This window comes from Hemitrygon akajei, chromosome 29, assembly GCF_048418815.1.
Source record: "Hemitrygon akajei chromosome 29, sHemAka1.3, whole genome shotgun sequence".
Classification (NCBI taxonomy): Eukaryota; Metazoa; Chordata; class Chondrichthyes; order Myliobatiformes; family Dasyatidae; genus Hemitrygon; species Hemitrygon akajei.
This window is the reverse complement of record NC_133152.1, coordinates 49345219-49364998: the sequence shown is the minus strand read 5'-3', so window position 1 is coordinate 49364998 and position 19780 is coordinate 49345219. Positions and strand designations below refer to the sequence as shown.

At 43.5% G+C, this 19780-nt stretch overlaps 1 protein-coding gene across 6 annotated transcripts in view; it reads right to left on the bottom strand.

Annotated features, from left to right (window-relative positions):
- Nucleotides 1-19780, bottom strand: part of LOC140718508 (uncharacterized) — a 75392-nt gene that overhangs the window by 34905 nt on the left and 20707 nt on the right. For all 6 annotated transcript variants that reach the window (XM_073032437.1, XM_073032439.1, XM_073032436.1 and 3 more), the window contains exon 4: nucleotides 14690-14867. In XM_073032437.1, the coding sequence (XP_072888538.1) occupies nucleotides 14690-14867 (178 nt within the window). The remainder of the gene's footprint in view (nucleotides 1-14689; nucleotides 14868-19780) is intronic.

The following is a 19780-nucleotide window of genomic DNA, read 5'->3' as shown; positions in this document are numbered from 1 at the left end:
ATAAAAATCTAGGTAAAATCATCATTTTCACAGCATGGATATGACCTATTAAAGAAAGAGTAAGTGGATTCCATCTAGAAAACAGTTGTTTCAAGGAGTCCATTAAAGGAACTATATTAGCTTTATAAAGATCTTTATATTTTTTAGTAATTATAATACCTAAATATTTAAAAGTATTAACAATTCTAAAAGGAATATAATTATATATAAAAACAGGGGCATTTAATGAAAACAATTCACTTTTATTCAAGTTAAGTTTATATCCTGAAAATTTACCAAAATCCTTTAGTGTTTCCAAAAGATTAGGAATTGATTCCTCAGGATTTGAAATAAAAACCAAAAGATCATCTGCATAAAGAGAAATCTTAAGTATGGCTCCATTCATAGAGAGACCATGAATATTTTTGGCTTCACATAGTGTTATGGCCAAAGGCTCCAATACAAGATTAAATAATAAAGGGCTTAAAGGACATCCCTGTCTAGTACCACGAGAAAGTGAAAAAAAAGAGGACCTGAAATGGTTAGTAATAACCGTGGCAATAGGATTCTTATAATTCATTTGAATCCACCTATTGAAATTATTACCAAAACCAAATTTTTCTAATACCTTAAACAAATATGGCCACTCAACTCTATCAAATGCCTTTTCTATGTCAAGAGAGATAACACATTGAGGTTGCTTAGATAATGGTGAATATATAATGTTAATCAATCGCTGAACATTAGAGAAAGAGTAACAACCTTTAATAAAGCCGGTTTGATCCATAGAGATGATTTTAGTTAAAATATTTTCCCAACGGTTAGCCATTATCTTAGAATTTTTGCATCCACATTTAATAGCGAACTAGGTCTATATGATGAACATTCTGTATGATCTTTATCTTTCTTAAGGATTAAGGAAATAGATGCTTCATAAAAAGGTAAACTACCCTTCTCAAAGGATTCATGTAATATTTCCAAAAGTTACGGAGAAAGTAATTTTTCAAATTTTTTGTAAAATCCTACCGAATAACCATCAAGTCCAGGAGCTTTACCTGATTGCATTAATAAAATAGCTTTCTGAATTTCATGCTCGGTAATTGGAGCATCAAGCATCTGTTGATCTTCAACAGAAATTTGAGGAAATTTAATCTTATACAAAAAAGCCTTCATTTTGGAGGAAGCTGCAGGAAATTGAGATCTATAAAGATCAGAATAAAAATCTTGAAAAATATTATTAATGTCTTCATGGTTACTTGCTATATCTCCATTATTTTTACAAATCTTTAAAATTTGTCTTTTAGCCCTAGCTGCTCTTAATTGGGAAGCTAAGAGCTTATTATTTTTATCCCCAAAAATTTAAAATTGACTTTTCAATTTAAGCAAATATCCTTCAATAGGATAAGTTAATAATAAATTATATTGTGATTATAATTCTACTCTTCTTTTAAATGAAGCAATATTTGGAGAGATTGCATTGATGTTATCTAATTCTTTAATTTGTTTAGAGATTTTATCTAATTCCATTCTTGTTTGTTTCTTCAGTTTAGCTATATACGAAATAATCTGACCATGTAAATAGGGTTTTAATGTATCCCAAATTACTAACTTTGAGACGTTTCCTGTATTATTAAAGAGAAAAAACTCTTTTATCTGATTTTCAATAAACTTAACAAATTCTGAACTTGGTAACAAGTGTTCTGGAAAACACCAAAATGGTCTGGTAGAAGCAACATCTTTCAGTTCAAATATTAGGTTTAAAGGAGCATGATCAGAGATAACAATTGCATCATACTCACATTTCTGGACATTAAATAAAAGTCGAGAGTCAACTATAAAATAGTCGATTCTCAAATATTTATTATGAACATGTGAGAAAAAAAGAGTATTCTCTATCACTAGGATGCATATGCCTCCAAATTTCAATTAAACCATAATCAATTAAAAATGAATTAAAAGTGATGCAGAATGATTAGGGAGTTGATGTTTGGAATGTGACTTATCCATTAAAGGATTTAAACAAGTATTAAAATCACCACCCCTTAATAACATATATTCATTTAAGTCAGGTAATAGAGCAAAGACAGCTTTAAAAAATGAGGGATCAACAACATTTGGTCCATAAATATTAACCAAAACCATTTTCCTATTTTAAATTATTCCTTTAACAATCAAAAATCTACCATTAATATCGGCTATAATATCCTCCTGATTAAAAGGGATATTGGAATCAATAAAAATAGAAGCACCTCTAATTTTACTCTGAGAGTCTGCATGAAACTGAGGACTCTCCCAAGATTTAAAAAATCGATTTTTATCACATAACCTGATATGCGTCTCTTGAGCAAAGATTATATCAGGTTGGAATTGGTTAATAATTTAAAATGTTTTCTTACGCTTAATAGGATGATTCCAACCACGGACATTCCAACTTAAAACATTTAACTGTTTAGGTATCATCATGAGACTTTGTATCTAAAAAGAGTAGTCAGATGCATGTCAAGATAAGGTAGTCGAAAATGGCAGAGACGAACGATAATAATAATTTGTGTATGCTCCGGGATTCCATAATGGGGATAAAAAAAGAAAAAAACCCACCCAAACTACAAAGCCTGGAAATAAGTTATCAATCGACACAAGCCCCAAGAAAAGCATAGAAAGCAAAAATAAACTCTACCTAAATAAAAAAAAATGAAAAAGTAATCTCTGTCTCCCTCTACTGAACATAAAACTCATTACAGTCAACATGTTATCTCAATATAATTAAATTGGAAGGAACAATGTTCTTTTTTGTAAAACAACACAACCTTCAATTTTGAAAGTGTAGCAGTGTGCTACATGCAGCGCTGAAATAACGACACGTAGTTGGTGAGCTGCAGTTGCAAAAGAGGTTTATTCAAACTTCGGGGCCTCGCTTTAAAGCCTTCCTGATCCTGCCCTCCCCAGACGGGAATACTGTAGGCACGTATTCACAGTCCCGTCCCACGCACGGGCTTTTCCCCTTGCTGGTGAAGCAGGCTTGGCGCCCCTTTTGGGACTGGCCTTCATGCCGGCGCGCGCTACTTTGTGAGCCGGTTCGAGTGCGCTGGGAAGTGAGTTGCCACATAACCCCCACCCCCCAGAACTAGCGATACACCCCCCAATGTCCTCAGTCTGGGTCGGACTCTGTTTGGGAGGTCTGCCTCTGCGCCGCAGTGCCTGAATCTCAACCAGCTGCGCCAAGTCCACATGGGCCAGTTTGAGTCGGTCTACTGTGAAAACCTCCTCTTACCCCCAATGTCCAGCACGAATGTGGACCCGTTGTTTCTAATCACCGTAAACGGCCTCTCATAGGGCCGCTGTAGTGGTGCCCGATGTCCGCCCTGTCGTACAAAAATGAACTTACAGTTTTGCAGGTCTTTGGGTACGCAGGTCGGGTTCTGTCCATGCTGTGAAGTGGGTATGGGGGCCAGGTTACCGAGCCTCTCGCATAGTCTGCCCAGGACTGCTGCGGGTTCTTCCTCTTGCCCCCTTGGGGCTGGGATGACCAGGGTGCGCCGTACACCAACTCGGCCGACAAAGCGTGCAGATCCTCTTTGGGTGCCGTGCGGATTCCGAGCAGGACCCAGGGAAGCTCATCCACCCAGTTAGGCCCTTTGAGGCAGGCCATGAGAGCCGACTTCAGGTGACGGTGGAAACGCTCCACTAGTCCGTTCGACTGTGGGTGGTAGGCAGTTGTGTGGTGCAGCTGTGTCCCCAAAAGGCTGGCCATAGCTGACCACAGGCTGGAGGTGAACTGGGCACCTCTGTCGGAGGTAATGTGGGCTGGTACACCAAAGCGAGATACCTAGGTGGCAATCAGTGCCCGGGCGCAAGATTCGGAGGTGGTGTTGGTGAGTGGGACCGCCTCTGGCCATCTTGTGAAACGGTCCACGATAGTCGGGAGGTGCCGCGCTCCTCGCGACACTGGCAGGGGGCCCACAATATCCACATGAATGTGGTCGAAACACCAGTGGGTGGGGTGGAACTGCTGCAGCAGAGCTTTGGTGTGCCGCTGCACCTTGGCTGTTTGGCAGTGCATGCACGTTTTGGCCCATTCACTGACCTGCTTGCGGAGTCCGTGCCAAACGAACCTGTTGGCTACCATCCGGACGGTTGACCTGATGGAGGGGTGCACTAAGTTGTGAATGGAGTCAAAAACGCGGTGCCGCCAGGCTGCCGGAACGACGGGGCGGGGTTGACTGGTGGTGACGTCACAGAGTAGGGTCCTCTCAGCTGGGCCTACGGGGAGGTCCTGGAGCTGCAAACCAGAGACTGCAGTTCTGTAACTAGGGATCTCCTTGTCTGCCTGCTGCGCCTCCACCAGCACTTCATAGTCTACCCCCTGGGACAGGGCTTGGATGTTAGGGCGGGAGAGGGCGTCCGCCACGACATTGTCCTTTCCCGAGACTTGCCGGACATCCGTCATGTATTTGGAGATGTAGGACAGATGTTGCTGCTGGCGAGACAACCAGGGGTCGGATGCTTTTGTGAACGCAAAGGTAAGCGGTTTGTGGTCCGTGAATGCGGTGAAGGGCCTACCTTCTAAGAAGTACTTGAAATGCCGGATTGCCAGGTATAGCGCCAACAGTTCCCGGTCGAAAGCACTGTATTTGAGCTCGGGTGGTCGTAGGTGTTTGCTGAAGAATGCCAGGGGTTGCCAGCGACCCTCGATGAGTTGTTCCAGCACTCCACTGACTGCCGTGTTAGATGCGTCCACTGTGAGGGCAGTAGGGACGTCCGTTCTGGGGTGCACTAGCATCGCGGCGTTTGCCAAGGCTTCTTTGGTTTTAATGAAAGCGGCGGCAGACTCCTCGTCTCAGGTAATGTCCTTGCCCTTACCCGACATCAGGGCGAACAGGGGGCGCATGATTCGGGCTGCTGAAGGGAGAAAGCAGTGGTAGAAATTTACCATACCCACAAATTCCTGAAGGCCTTTGATTGTGTTGGGTCAGGGGAAATGGTGGACCGTGTCTACCTGGGCGGGCAGAGGGGTTGCCCCGTCTTTAGTAATCCTGTGGCCCAGGAAGTCAATGGTGTCGAGCCCGAACTGGCATTTGGCCGGGTTGATTGTCAGGCCGTATTCACTCAGTCGGGCGTAGAGTTGACGGAGGTGGGACAGATGCTCCTGACAACTACAGCTGGCTATGAGGATGTCGTCCAAATAGATGAAAGCAAAATCCAGGTTGTGTCCCACCACGTCCATTAACCGCTGAAACGTCTGTGCGGCATTCTTTAGGCCGAACGGCATGCGGAGGAACTTGAAAAGGCTGAACGGGGTGATGACTGCTGTTTTGGGGACGTCGTCCGGATGCATCAGGATTTGATGGTATCCCCGGATGAGGTCTACCTTGGACAAGATCCGTGCGCCATGCAGATTTTCTGCAAAGTCCTGAATGTGCGGCACAGGGTAACGGTCCGGTGATGTAGCCTCGTTCAGCCTGCGGTAGTCGCCGCATGGTCTCCAGCCCCCTGTTGCTTTGGGCACCATGTGCAGGGGGGAGGTCCATAGGCTGTCAGACCACCATATGACCCCCAATTCCTCCATCCTCTTGAACTCCTCCTTCGCCAGTCGGAGCTTGTCCGGGGGAAGCTTTCGAGCACGGGTGTGGAGGGGTGGTTCTTGTGTCGGGATGTGGTGCTGTATATCGTGTCTGGGCATGGCTGCCGTGAACTGCGGCGCCAGAACCGATGGGAAATCCGCCAGGACTCTGGTGAGAGTCGTTGTCGGACAGCGTGATGGAGTCCAGCTGTGGGGCCGGCAACTGGGCTTCACCCAGGGAGAACCTTTGAAAGGTCTCGGCATGGACCAATCTCCTCCCTTGCAGGTCGACCAGTAGGCTGTGAGCTCGCAAAAAATCCGCTCCGAGGAGCGGTTGGGCTACGGCGGCCAGTGTGAAGTCCCACGTGAACCGGCTGGAGCCGAACTGTAGCCGCACCGTACGGGTGCTGTAGGTCCTTACTGTGCTGCCATTCGCGGCCCTCAGGGTGGGACCCGGTTCTCTGTTGCAGGTGTCATAACTCGTCAGAGGTAAGACACTGATCTCGGCTCCGGTGTCGACCAAAAAGCGGCGTCCCGACTGCTTGTCCCAGACATACAGGAGGCTATCCCAATGGCCAGCCGCTGTAGCCATCAGTGGTGGCTGGCCCTGGCATTTCCTGGGAACTTACAGGGTGGGCTACAGCAGCGGGCTTCTGCGCCCCACTGCTGGTGGTAGACGCACCATTGTTCGTTGGTCTCCTCACCCTGCCTCTGGGGTTAGTGGGCTCTGCGGCGGGGCCTGGTCTGGTCTGCTGCTGGGAGCGTGGCCTGGTGATCTGTGTGACGGATGCCCCACTCTCCTTCTTGGCTTTCTACAGCACGTCTGCCCGGGCCGCCACCTTCCGGGGGTTGCTGAAATCCGCGTCGGACAGCAGCAGGCATATGTCCTCGGGCAGTTACTCCAGGAATGCCTGCTCAAACATGAGGCAGGGCTTGTGTCCTTCGGCCAGGGACAGCATCTCGTTCATCAAAGCCGATGGTGGCCTGTCCCCCAAACCATTCAGGTGCAGTAAGCGGGCAGCTCGCTCGCGCCGTGTGAGTCCGAAAGTCCTTATGAGCAGGGCTTTGAATTCTGTGTATATGTCGTCCTCCGGGGGCGACTGTATGAACTCCTCAACCTGGGCGGCTGTCTCCTGGTTGAGGGAGCTCACCACGTAGTAGTAACATGTGGCATCCGAGGTTATCCGCTGAATGTGGAATTGGGCTTCTGCTTGCTGGAACCATAGGTAAGGTCGCAGCATCCAGAAGCTTGGCAGTTTTAACAAAACTGCATGAACAGATGCGGTGTCATTCATCTCCGGTCCAAATATCGTTTGGGCCGTCGGGGTCACCAATTGTAGCGGTGTGCTACACACAGCGCTGAAATAACGACACGTAGTCGGTGAGCTGCAGTTACAAAAAAGGTTTATTCAAACTTCGCGGCCTCGTTTTAAAGCCTTCCTGATCCCGCCCTCCCTGGGCGGGAATACTGTAGGGGGCGCGTATTCACAGTCCCGTCTCGCACGTGGGCTTTTCCCCTTGCTGGTGAAGCAGGCTTGGCGCCCTTTTTGGGACCGGACTCAATGCCAGCGCGCTCCACTTTGTGAGCCGGTTTGAGTGTGCTGGGATGTGGGTCACCACAAAAGTAACCTTCATAATATTAGATAAGGGAAGAAAAACACATCCAAAACAATTCTTGAAATATTTGCACAAAAGAAAAACAATCGCCATCTTTAAATTAGCCAATCTATTTTTAAAACATAAGGAAATCCAAATAATTACCGTAAATTCGGACTACAGAGTGCACCTGATTAAAAGCCGCAGGCTCTAATTTTAGAAAGAAAATCAATTTTGTACTTGTACAGGCCGCACCGGATTTTAAGCCGTAGGTGTCCCACGTTGTAATATGAGATATTTACACAGAAAGATATTACACGTGAGGATTTTTTAACTTTTAATTAAATCCGTATGGTAACATAAACAAATACATATTGCAAATGCTTTTTTTCGAACCGTGCCTGTAACACGGCTACTTTTAAATATACATACGTATCGGTAACACACAAATTACGTTGCGTATACTTTTTTACTGAACAGTGCACGAACAACATTCCAATATCTCCTAACGACTGGTAAAAGAATATATACTGCAGCCTACCAGGAAAAGTTATTGATCGCCTTTAACTTAAAAGCTGCATCATATGCTGGCAGCGTTCTCGCGCGGGTCTAATGCGCTCGCCCCCTCCTTTCCGTTTATCGCAAACCGGTATTTTCCCACAAGACGCGGCGAAACCGGATGTGACGTCATAGCATTCCGGGATGTAGTACAGAAAACAAATATACTTAAAACACTTCTAACTTTAACTAGAAAATACTAACAAATGAATTACTAAGCGAAAATATTATAAACTAAATAACTGCCATAAAGGCAGCACAATGCTTTTCTTTGAGTGTTTTCCATGTTGATGAGGGTGAGTACAAATGACTGATTTACAATAATTTAATTGTGAAAGTGCGCTTGATTTATCGTACAATTTCATTGGACCTCTGTGAACTACTCATCAATTTTATTGGTCTACTGTTACGAGGCAAAATGTTTTTGGCGGCATGAAAAAAAACCATGCATTAGCCGCATCGTAGTAAAGGCCGCAGTGTTCAAAGCGTGGGAAAAAAGTAGCGGCTTATAATCCGGAATCTACGGTACTTAAAAGATCTTTACAAAAGCATACGGAACAAAAAAAAATTAGTTCATCTAAATGCTGCAGAGAAAAAAATCTAGATGGTTCAAAATTATCCAGTCTTTCAACAGTTCTCCCGCTATGTCTTCTGAGGTTAAAACCATCCAAACCAGTCTTTTTCAGAGATAAAAATATGTTTTAAGCTAAAGACTTTCTATAACCATCAAATCTTCCAATTTCATCACTCTTTACGCCGCGAGACAATCAAACCGTTGTAAATCATTCAAACTTCAGGCTTCAGACTTGTCAGGCAAAGAGTTAATAAAACGCAATGCTTCAGCTGGGTCATCAAAAATACAAGCCCCAGAATTTTTGACAAAAAGCCTTAATTTAGCTGGATATTGCAGCGAAGGAAAGAGCTTCTTTTGGTAAGCTAATCTCATGGCCGAGGCAAATCCAGCACGCTTCTTAACAACTTCGGATGGAAACTCTTCAAAAAAGCGAATCTCCGAACCTTGAAATTGAAACAACCTTTGTTTTCTTGCAAGCTTAATAATGCGGTCTTTGTCTCTAAAATGGAGAAAACGCACAACAATATGCCTGTTTTTCCCTTGATCCAAAAGTTTTAAAACACCGGTTCTGTGTGCCATTTCATATCCGGAGGTAGCGAACAAACCTCCGGAAATAAAGACTGAAACACTTTAGCAAAATAATCCAGTGTGTCGGCAGATTCTGATTTCTCTTTTAATCCAACAATTCGAATATTATTCCGATGTGACCGAGCTTCCAGATTGACAATTTGTTGTTGAGCCTTTTCCAAACGAGAAGAAAGGTCAGCCGCATTTCGACTAACTTCTTTAAGATCAAGGCTCAGAGAGTCAATTTTTTCTTCAAATTTCTCTTTTAGTTGAGTTATTTCAGTACCGATACTGCTGATTTGAGACTCTAATCTCTTCACCCAAGGGGGTTCCTCCGAAAACTCGTCATCTTTTCTAGGCTTTCTGTTGCCTGGGTCCAGGTTCCTTTTGGCGCTTCTTAGAGTAGCCATAATTATAACTGTTGCTCTAAAGATCTGACTGAAATAAAGTTGAAATTTCAAAGTTTAAGTCGGAAAAGGGAGAGATTAAAGGTGGACAGAAAGAAACTATGTCTTACATGTCCGTGAGCGGAAGGTGGAGTCTAGGGGTCAGAGGATGTTGAATGTTTGTGGGTGGAGTTAGGAAACTGCAAGGGTGAAAAAAAATCATTATGGAAATCATATATAGGCCTCCAAATAGTAGCCAACATGTGGGGTTGACACTGCAAAGGGAGCTGGAAAAAGCATGTAATAAGGGGTGAGTCTGCGGTAAATGCAATGTTGGCATTTATTTCAAGGGGAATAGAATATGAAAGCAAGGAGATAATCCAGAGCCTTTATGAGACACTACTCAGGCTGCAGTTGGAGTACTGTTAACAGTTTTGAGCCCCTTATCTCAGAAAGGATGTGTTGTCATTGGAGAGAGTCCAGAAGAGGTTTATGAGGATGATTCTGGGAATGAAGGGGTTAACACATGAGGAGCATTTAGTAGCTTTAGGCCTGTCTTCACTGGAATTTCGAGGAATGCGTGGGGGGCGGGGATCTTATTGAAACCTACCAAATGCTGAAATGAATTATAGGGTGGATGTGGAGAGGATGTTTCCTATGGTGGGGGTATCCAGAACTAGAGGGCAAAGCCTCAAAATTGAAGGGTGACCTTTTAGAACAGAGGTAAGGAGGAATTCTTTTAGCCAGAGAGTAGTGAATCTGGAATGCTCTGCCACAGACTGCAGTGGTGGCCAAGTCCGTGGGCATGTTTAAGGCAGAAGTTAATTGTTTCCTGATTGGTCAGGGCATCAAAGGATATGACGAGAAAGCAAGTGTACGGGGTTGAGTGGGATCTGGGATCAGCCATGATGGAAAGGCGGAACAGACTTGATGTCTAGACTCAGTCCTTGAACTGAGATTGAAAAAAGGAATCTTGCCACATCTTCCTTAATTTTTTTATATAGAGGCTGATAATTACATTCTGATAATTTTGCCAAATCTTTTGGCACAATGATGCCCAAATATTTGAAAGACTCTGTGTGCCATGCCCAGGGGTATCGACTTTCAATTTCTCTTGGTGGGCTATAGTAATATGAAAGTAATTGGGTTTTATCTATGTTGATCTTGTATCCTGATAATTGACCATATTGTTCAAAGGATTGCATCAAATTAGGTAAAGAGTATGTTGGTTGCCCTAGATAGATCAAAATGTCATCCGCATAACAAGCCAATTTATGCTCTGTCCCTTTAATAGTAATTCCCCTGATATCTTCATTTTGTCTGATGTACTGAGCTAATGGTTCCAGATATAGCACAAAGAGTAGTGGTGACCATGCACAACCCTGCCTCGTGCCCCTTTCTAGGGTAAGACTATTTGATAAATATCCATTGATTTTAATCCTAGCAGTAGGATTGTCATATAGTGTCTGTATAGTTTTAATAATTGTCTTGGAAACCAAATCTATGTAAAACTCTGTAAAGAAAATTCCAATTAACCGAATCAAATGCTTTTTCAGCGTCCACGCTTATCACTATTACTTCAATTTTATTTTTTTGTATATGATCCATAATGTGAAGTGTCCTTCGTATATTGTCTTGAGTCTGGTGTTGTCGTATAAAACCTGTCTGATCATTACGTATCAGTATGGGTAGAAACTCCTCTAATCATTTGGCCATGATGGAGGTAAATAACCTATAATCTACATTAAGAATGGATATTGGTCTAAATGACCTGCATTCCATTTTATCCTTGCCTTCTTTTGGTATAGCTGAGATTATCGCTTCCTTCCAACTGGGTGGCATTTGTGCCTTTTTTAGAGCCCAGTTCAATGTGGGGAGTAAAACAGGAATTAGCTCATTTTTAAATTCTTTGTACCACTCTGCCATATACCCATCTGATCCTGGTGACTTGCTTAATTTAAGCCTACTAATTGCAGCTTTTAATTCAACTTCAGTTATGTTAGCAGTCATCCTTCTATTTTGTTCTTCGCTTAAAGTGGGTAACTCTAGAGAATTCAAGAAGGTGTCAATTTGGGTTATGCTTCCCCCTGGAACTTTGGAATATAGCATTTTGTAAAAGACTTCAAAAGCTTCTTGAATTTCACTTAGCTTATTTTTTATCATTTTCGTTCTTGGGTCCCTAATCCTGTGAATTGTATTTTCTGCTATCTTTTTTTTGCAGTTTCCACACCAGTATTTTCATAGATTTCGATCCACTTTCATAATGTCTCTGTTTCAGAAACATTAAGTTTTTCCTGATTTCTTGCGTAGCCAAATTATTTATTTCATTCCTAATTCTTATAATTTCCCCTAATGTATCCTGTGCCAAATTCAATTTGCGTTTTTTCTCTAGTTCCTTTAGCCTATTTTGTAATTCCTCTAATGTTTTATTCCTTATTTTTTTCTTATATGAAGATATCGCTATAATTTTCCCTCTTAAGACCGCCTTCAGAGTATCCCATAAAATGGGAGGTGAAACCTCTCCATTATCATTAAATTCTAAGTAGAGACCAATTTCTTTTTTAATTTGTTTCTTAAAGTATGGATCAATGAGTAGACTTGAATTTAGTTTCCAAATAGTATTCTTTGGTTGTAGGTCAAAATCAACAGATAAATATATATGTGCATGGTCACTTACATCTATTGTCCCAATTCCACAGGTGTTTATTTTGTCTTTGTCTTTTCTAAATGTCATGAAATAGTCTATTCTTGTATATACAGAATGTGGAGCAGAATAATGAGTGTAATCCCTTCTGTCGGGGAAAAGGTCCCTCCATATATCAATTAAACCAACATCCTCAAAAAGTGTATTAACTTTCTTATGTAAAGATTTTGTTTCATAGGTTTTTCTATTGGAAGAGTCTAAGTTTGGTTGTAATTGTAAATTTAAGTCTCCCCCACATATCAGAAGACCTTCTGTTTCCGTTACCATAATATCAGTAATTTTCTGAAAGAAACCAATATCACTTCCTGGGGGTGCGTATATATTCAATAGAGTAACTGAATTGCCGTCTATATTCCCCCTTAACAGAATATATCTGCCTTCTTTATCTCCCATTTCAAATATTTTTTCAAAATTTAGCTTACTTGAGATAAGAATAGCAACTCCTCTCCTATGTCCTGATTTATATGAGGAGAAAAACAGATTAGTGAAGCACATTCTCTTTAGTTTTTTTATGCTCATTATCACTTAAATGAGTTTCCTGTAAATATACTATACGGGTTTGTTCTTTTTTCATTTTGGATAAAATTCTCTTACGTTTGATTGGATTTAATAGCCCATTTACATTAAAAGAAATGAATTTTACCTTGTCCTTAGCCATCTGTATTTATCTGTCAATGTATCATTGAAATTAGAATAAAGCTTAATCGATCTACTCCCTGAACAAATAAGAACCAAGAAACTCAAATAATAATAAAAATGGCAACAAACGTGTGATTCCAAGGCTGAGGTCTCTAGTAAATGACCCTCCGTTGAGTTAGAGGAAATGTCTAGCTGTGGGGGATAACCCCTCCTATTTGTGAGTTGATGGCCCCCATTGCAGTATTCATAAAAGTCAGTGAACAAATCCATTACACAGAAAAGATTTCCCTGTGTACTCTTCCTATATACACACACACACACACACACACACACACATATATACATATGCATACACATATATACATATACATACACACACACACACATATATACATATATATATTCTCATTTTGGTGGGGAAAAAGGAGTAAGTGAGCGAATAAAGAATAACAACTAAGTAATATAAAATCCACATTATAATAAGTATTTCTCGAGATAGGTATATCACCGTGTACTTTTGCTTCTGTTTAGCTTCTCAACATTTTTAAAGTTAGCCAAACCTTGTGGCTCTTCTGAAAGGGGTGAGGACTGTCTTTGGGAAACTCCCAGTCTCTTCCTGATATGGTTCTCTCGGCTTCCTCCCGTCTCCTGCCTTCTCAATTCTCGCACTATTTCCCAAACCAAGCGGGACAATTCCTCAGCCAGGCTTTCTTTCGTTTTGGTCATGCTGACGGGCAACCCTCTGGCCTTCATGTTTGTAGTCGCCTCTTCCACTGTCTGGTACAACCGCGTCCCGTTGTCATAAAACACTCGAAGTTTAGCAGGGTACGGAGTTTGAAATCTAATCTTATTTTGCTTTAGTACTCGCTTTACTTCAGAGTATTCTTTGCATTTCTGGAGGACCGCGGGGGGGGGGGTGTAATCCTGGACGAAATATATTAATTTATCCTCTAAAAACACTCTCTTCTTACCCCAGGCCCTTCGTAGAATCTCCACCTTGGTGCTGTACCGAAGGAATTTAATTATAATTGATCGTGGCTTTGTATCCTGGGTAGGTTTTGGAACTAGCGCGCAGTGGGCTCTTTCGATTTCCAGCTTCATAGCCGGGGGAAGGTCCAGCGCGTCCTGCAGTAACTTTCCGACAAACTCCGTCATAGACGGGCCCTCCGCTCCTTCGGGAATGTTATAGATTCTGATATTCTTCCGCTGTGATCTTCCCTCCAGATCAAGGAGTTTACCTTCTTGGTGATGTATAATTTTTATTGTCTTGCTCAGTATCCATTCCACGTTTTGAATGCAATCTTCCACCTTCTTAATGCGGGTCTCTGCCACCGCTATTTTTTGATTAACGCTTTTTTAATATATTTAAATATTTTTTAATATCACGGAGCTGCTGCTTTATATCTTTCTGGACCTCCATTATTTCTTTCAGGATTTCGAACATATTCGCCGCTTCGACTGAACGAGGCCCGGCGGCCGCCTCGCTCGCACGCGGTCGGGTCGGAGAGTCGCTCTCGGACACTGGCTCCGCAGTGTTGCTTTTTTTATTTCCATTTCTTCTCCCCATTCTTGCCCCTCTTTTCAGTTCAAATATTTTTTGAAAAATATTATATTTGACTGGTTAATGGGGCTTAATACACATTTTTCCGGAGGAGCTAGTGACTTAAGCTGCCATTCTCGACGATGACGTCACCGGAAACTGAATTTCAACATTTAAGAGAAATTTGGATAGGTAAATAGATGGAAGAGGTATGGAGGGCTATGTTCTGTGAGGTCGATGAGATTAAGCTGATTCGTAGTTCAGCATGGAATAGATGGGCTGAAGGGCCTGTTCTGTGCTGTAAGACTCTGTGTTTCTGTAACAATGTTTAATTTCAAAGTACAAATAAAATCCATGTAGATTAAACAGTGACAGGCAGGACACATCTCCAGAAAATGTCAATCTTCGTTTAAGCAATTACCAACATTCCTTTGTCAACATTTGAAGAAAATATTATCCTTCCACACATCACACCAGCATTAAGGAGATGAGTGAAATACATGACCCAACTGCACCTGAACTATTCACGGCAGTTTCCAGTCACACGTTGTAATTTACTGATGTGCAGAGACTGAATGTACCATACCTACACCAATGAGCTGTATCACTGAGATGGCAACATCTTCCCAGTCCACTTCTGTCTTTTCAGCTTTGCTCTGATGTACAATACTTGCAATATTGGTGCCCAAGACGACCAGGAGAGACAAGATTGCCACAGTGATGTAGCCCTTCTCTGACCAGGACAGTTCCGAACATTGCTTGATCTAAGAGAAGACATAAAGCTTTAGAAATTAAATGACCTTTTTGATACCATAGAGCAGTCATTTGCTGAACAGAGGATTAAAACTCCAGTAAACTGAAACAAATCAAATGTCCATCTCAATGATAGATGGAAGGAAGTCCTCCAGAAGGTCCTTGAATCACTAAAACTTGTTACAGTTGTTGGATTTTAGTGTTTTAATCCAAGGTCCTCTTAGAAGTTAGGAAAGAGGCACAAAACTTGTTTCACAATCGTTTTCTTAAGCACTAATAGAACAAGAGGAGTTGGAAACAAACAGTAACAGAGGCCTAGTAAGTAAAGGGAGAGGCAAACAAACAAGGATCTAAGATGATGCTGCCTTCTGGTCAGCTATTTTTATACCCATAGATAAGAAACTAGAGGTGCAGGGGGGTGGAAACTGGAGTGCCAAAACAGTTCGTGGAGAAATTGTGGAGATGTTGTTAAGAACTCAAAGTCAGGAAACAAAAAGTTGAGCATGGTGCAACTAATGTCCTGAGCTGTGTATATTTCAATGCAAGAAGTATCGTCTGAAAGGCAGATGAGCTCAGGGCATGAGCTGGAATTATGATGTTGTAGACATTAGTGAGACTTGGTTGCAGGAGGGGCAGGACTGGCAGCTCAATATTCCAGGGTTCCATTGTTTTAGATGTGACAGAGCAGGAGGGATTGAAGGAGGAGGAGTGATGGCACTAGTCAAGGGAAATGTCAAAGCAGTGCTCTGTTAGGACAGACGGGAGAACTCATCTAGTGAGGCGTTATCGGTGGAACTGAGTAATAAGAAAGGTATGATCACGTTAATGTGGCTATATTACAGACTATCCAACAGTCCTAGGGATTTAGGGGAACAATTGAAATGAATTGAAATGACTTTATTTCTTACATCCTCACGTACTTGAGGAGTAAAAAATCTTTGTGTTACATCTCCATCTAAATGTGCAAGTGCAATCATAGTCATTTATAATAATTTACTAGACAACGGGGTGATCCGTTGGGGCACCCTTTGAGAGAAGGGTAGTGTAGTCTGATGTGACCAGAACGAACATTAAATTTTCCTGAATGCTATTGCTTTGCTTTGGAAATTGAAGAAAAAAAACTCAGTTTATTAAAGAAGAAAGATGCGTAGCAAGGGAAATATAGCTCCTCCTCATTTAACAAAGGACGCTTGTGATGGCAACGTTGATGGTTGATCTGCCACCCTTGTGTCTTTCGTTGTCATTCTGGAGACGTGCAGTCCTTTCATCTGCCATCTCTTCATGTCTTCTGCCATTTGTTTTTTCTGTCTGATCCTGAAGACGTGCATTTCTCAGCTCCTTTGTCTCTTCCTCTCTCCTCCTTCTATGCCTGTTGTTGTCACTCTGGAGACATGCATGCCTCTCCTCCTCTGTCTTTTCTTCTCTCATCTTTTTTGTCCTGACTCTTTGATCCTGAGGTCGTGCGGCCTTGGCCTCATCCGATTCTTGTTCTCTCCCTCTCCTTGCCGCTTCCTGACAACGCTTGGCTTCATCTATTGACCATAATGTCCTCCTTCCTCTTTCCACGCCGCATAATTAGGCTGACCATATTTTTTTTTACCCTAATTCTGGATAGAAGATACGAAGCAGTAACACCAAAGCCTCCAGGATGCTGATTATTCTTGATGATGTGGTTGGCGCTCTCCTAAATGGACATGATATAGTCACCACCGTCCTTTGACTGCAGCAAAGGGTTTGATGGTGTTTCGAAGTACGTCATTACAATTAGATTTAATTATCTCTTATTGATGGGTGGCAGTTTGATCTGTCCCAATCCTGCAAATGCTGTTAGTGATTAGCAGAATGTAAGCGCTCGAAATAGAGCTGCCTTGCCCTTTTGCTCCGCTTGGTGTCGCTGCTGTGAGCATCTTGAGGCGCTGCTGAGGCTGGCCGTGCGCATGTGTCGCGGATTCCATCATGGCTGACATCGGCTCTCGGATGAAAGTGGGACAGTTGATTTTGGCAAGTGAGCAATTTTATACGAATATATAACCCTGAACTTTGCCTGCATTCTGCAAGTTAGCGCACCTTTAGTCGATCTAGCCAAAAATAGTGCCGCTGTAATGCACCGTTTGCACTAATTGGAGGTCACAAACAGAGCATGAGAGTTTTAGTAGTATATAGATAATAAATAGAACAGTCAACGTAATATAGAGTACACTCAAGTCAGCGTGAGTTCATCAATCTGATGGCCTGGTGGAAGGAGCTGCACCGGAGCCTGTTGGTTCTGGCTTTTATGCTGCGGTACCACTTCCTGGATGGTAGCAACTAGAATAGATTATCAATGGGATGACTAGGGTACCCAATGATCCTACAGGCCTTTTTACACACCTGTCCTTGTAAATGTCCTGAATCATGGGAAGTTCACATCTACAGATGCACTGGGCTGTTCACACCACTCTGCAGAGTCCTGCGATTAAGGGAGGTACAGTTCCCATACCAGGCAGTGATGCAGCCAGTCAGGATGCTCTCAATTGTGCCCCTGTAGAAAGTTCTTAGGATTTGGGGGCCCATACCAAACTTCCTCAACTGTCCGAGGTGAAAGAGGTGCTGTTGTGCCTTTTTCACCGTGCAGCTGGTGTGTACAGACCACATGAGGTCCTCGGTGGATGTGGATGCCAAGGAACTTGAAGTTGTTTATCCTCTTGACCCAGATCCATTGTTTTTTTGGATGTTAGCCCTTCTCCATTCCTCCTGTAATCCATAACCAGCTCCTTTGTAGACAAATCACAGCTTGTTGCAAGAAAAGTATGGTTGACATAGTAGCACACAAAATGCTGGAGGAACTCAGCGGGCTAAGCGGCATCTATGGAAAATAGCTAACAGTTGACGTTTCGGGCGGAGACCCTTCAGAACTGGAAAAAAAACGGGGTCAGAGTAAGGAGGTGGGCGGGAGTGGAGAAAGAAACACAAGGTGATAGGTGAAACAGAGAGGGGGAGGGGTGAAGTAAAGAGCTGGGAAGTTGATTGGTGAAAGAGACAAATGGCTGGGGAAGGGGGAACCTGATAAGAGAGGGCAGAAGCCATGGAAGAAAGGGAAGAAGGAAGAGCACCAGAGGGAGGTGATGGGCAGGTAAGGAGATAAAGTGAGAGAGGAAAATAGGAATGAGGAATGGTGTGTGTTTGTGTGTGTTATTGGAAGTTTGAGAAATCAATGTTCATGCCATCAGGTTGGAAGCAAGCCAGATGGAATATAAGGTGTTGCTTCTCTGAGCTGGGCCACCCATTTCAATTTTGATATGTCAGTACAAGGCCTCCTCTACTGCCACTATGAGGCCTTACTCAGGTTGGAGGAGTAACATCTTAAATAGTATCTGAGTAGCCTCCAATCTGATGGTACAAACATCTATTTCTCAAACTTCTGGTGTTTACCCCTGCTCCCCGTCTCCTCCACTATTCCCCATTCCTGTTTCCTTGTCTCACTTCATCTCCCTACTTGCCCATCACCTCCCTCTGGTGCTCCTTCATCTTCTCTACCCTCGCGTATCATATTCCTCTCTCCCAGTTTCACCTATCACCTACCACCTTGTACTTCCTCCCCTCTCCCCACCTTCTTACGCTGCCTTCCCATCCTTTTCTCCAGTCCCAATGAAGGGTCTCTGCCCGAAATGTCGACTGTACTCTTTTCCATGGATGCTGCCTGGCCTGCTGAGTTCCTCCAGCATTTCACGAGGAAATCTGCAGATGCTGGAAATTCAAACAACACACACAAAATGCTGGTGGAACACAGCAGGCCAGGCAGCATCTATAAGGAGAAGCACTGTCAACGTTTCGGGCCGAGACCCTTCGTCAGGACTAACAGAAAGGAAAGATAGAAAGAGATTTGAAAGTAGTGGGGGGAGGGGGAAATGCAAAACGATAGGAGAAGACCGGAGGGGGTGGGATGAAGCTAAGAGCTGGAAAGGTGATTGGCGAAAGTGATACAGAGCTGGAGAAGGGAAAGGATCATGGGATGGGAGGCCTCGGGAGAAAGAAAGGGGGAGGAGGGGAGCACCAGAGGGAGATGGAGAACAGGCAAACAACTAAATATGTCAGGGATGGGGTAAGAAGGGGAGAAGGGGCATTAACGGAAGTTAGAGAAGTCAATGTTCATGCCATCAGGTTAGAGGCTACCCAGCCGGTATACAAGGTGTTGTTCCTCCAACCTGAGTTTGGATTCATTTTGACAGTAGAGGAGGCCATGGATAGACATATCAGAATGGGAATGGGATGTGGAATTAAAATGTGTGGCCACTGGGAGATCCTGCTTTTTCTGGCGGACCGAGCATAAGTGTTCAGCGAAACGGTCTCCTAGTCTGCGTCGGGTCTCACCAATATATAAAAGGCCACACCGGGAGCACCGGACGCAGTATACCACACCAGGCGACTCACAGGTGAAGTGTCGCCTCACCTGGAAGGACTGTCTGGGGCCCTGAATGGTGGTGAGGGAGGAAGTGTAAGAGCAGGTGTAGCACTTGTTCCGCTTGCAAGGATAAGTGCCAGGAGGGAGATCGATGGGAAGAGATGGGGGGGACGAGTGGATAAGGGAGTCGCGTGGGGAGCAATCCCTGTGGAAAGCAGAAAGGGGGGGGGGATGGGAAAGATGTGCTTGGTAGTGGGATCCCGTTGGAGGTGGCGGAAGTTATGGAGAATTACACGTTGGACCTGGGGGCTGGTGGGGTGGTAGGTGAGGACAAGGGGAACCCTATCCCGAGTGGGGTGGCGGGCAGATGTGCGGGAAATGGGAGAGATGCGTTTGAGAGGAGAGTTGATAGTGGAAGAAGGGAAGCCCCTTTGTTTAAAAAAGGAAGACATCTCCTTCGTCTTGAAATGAAAAGCCTCATCCTGAGAGCAGATGCGGCGGAGACGGAGCAATTGTGAGAAGGGGATAGCATTTTTGCAAGAG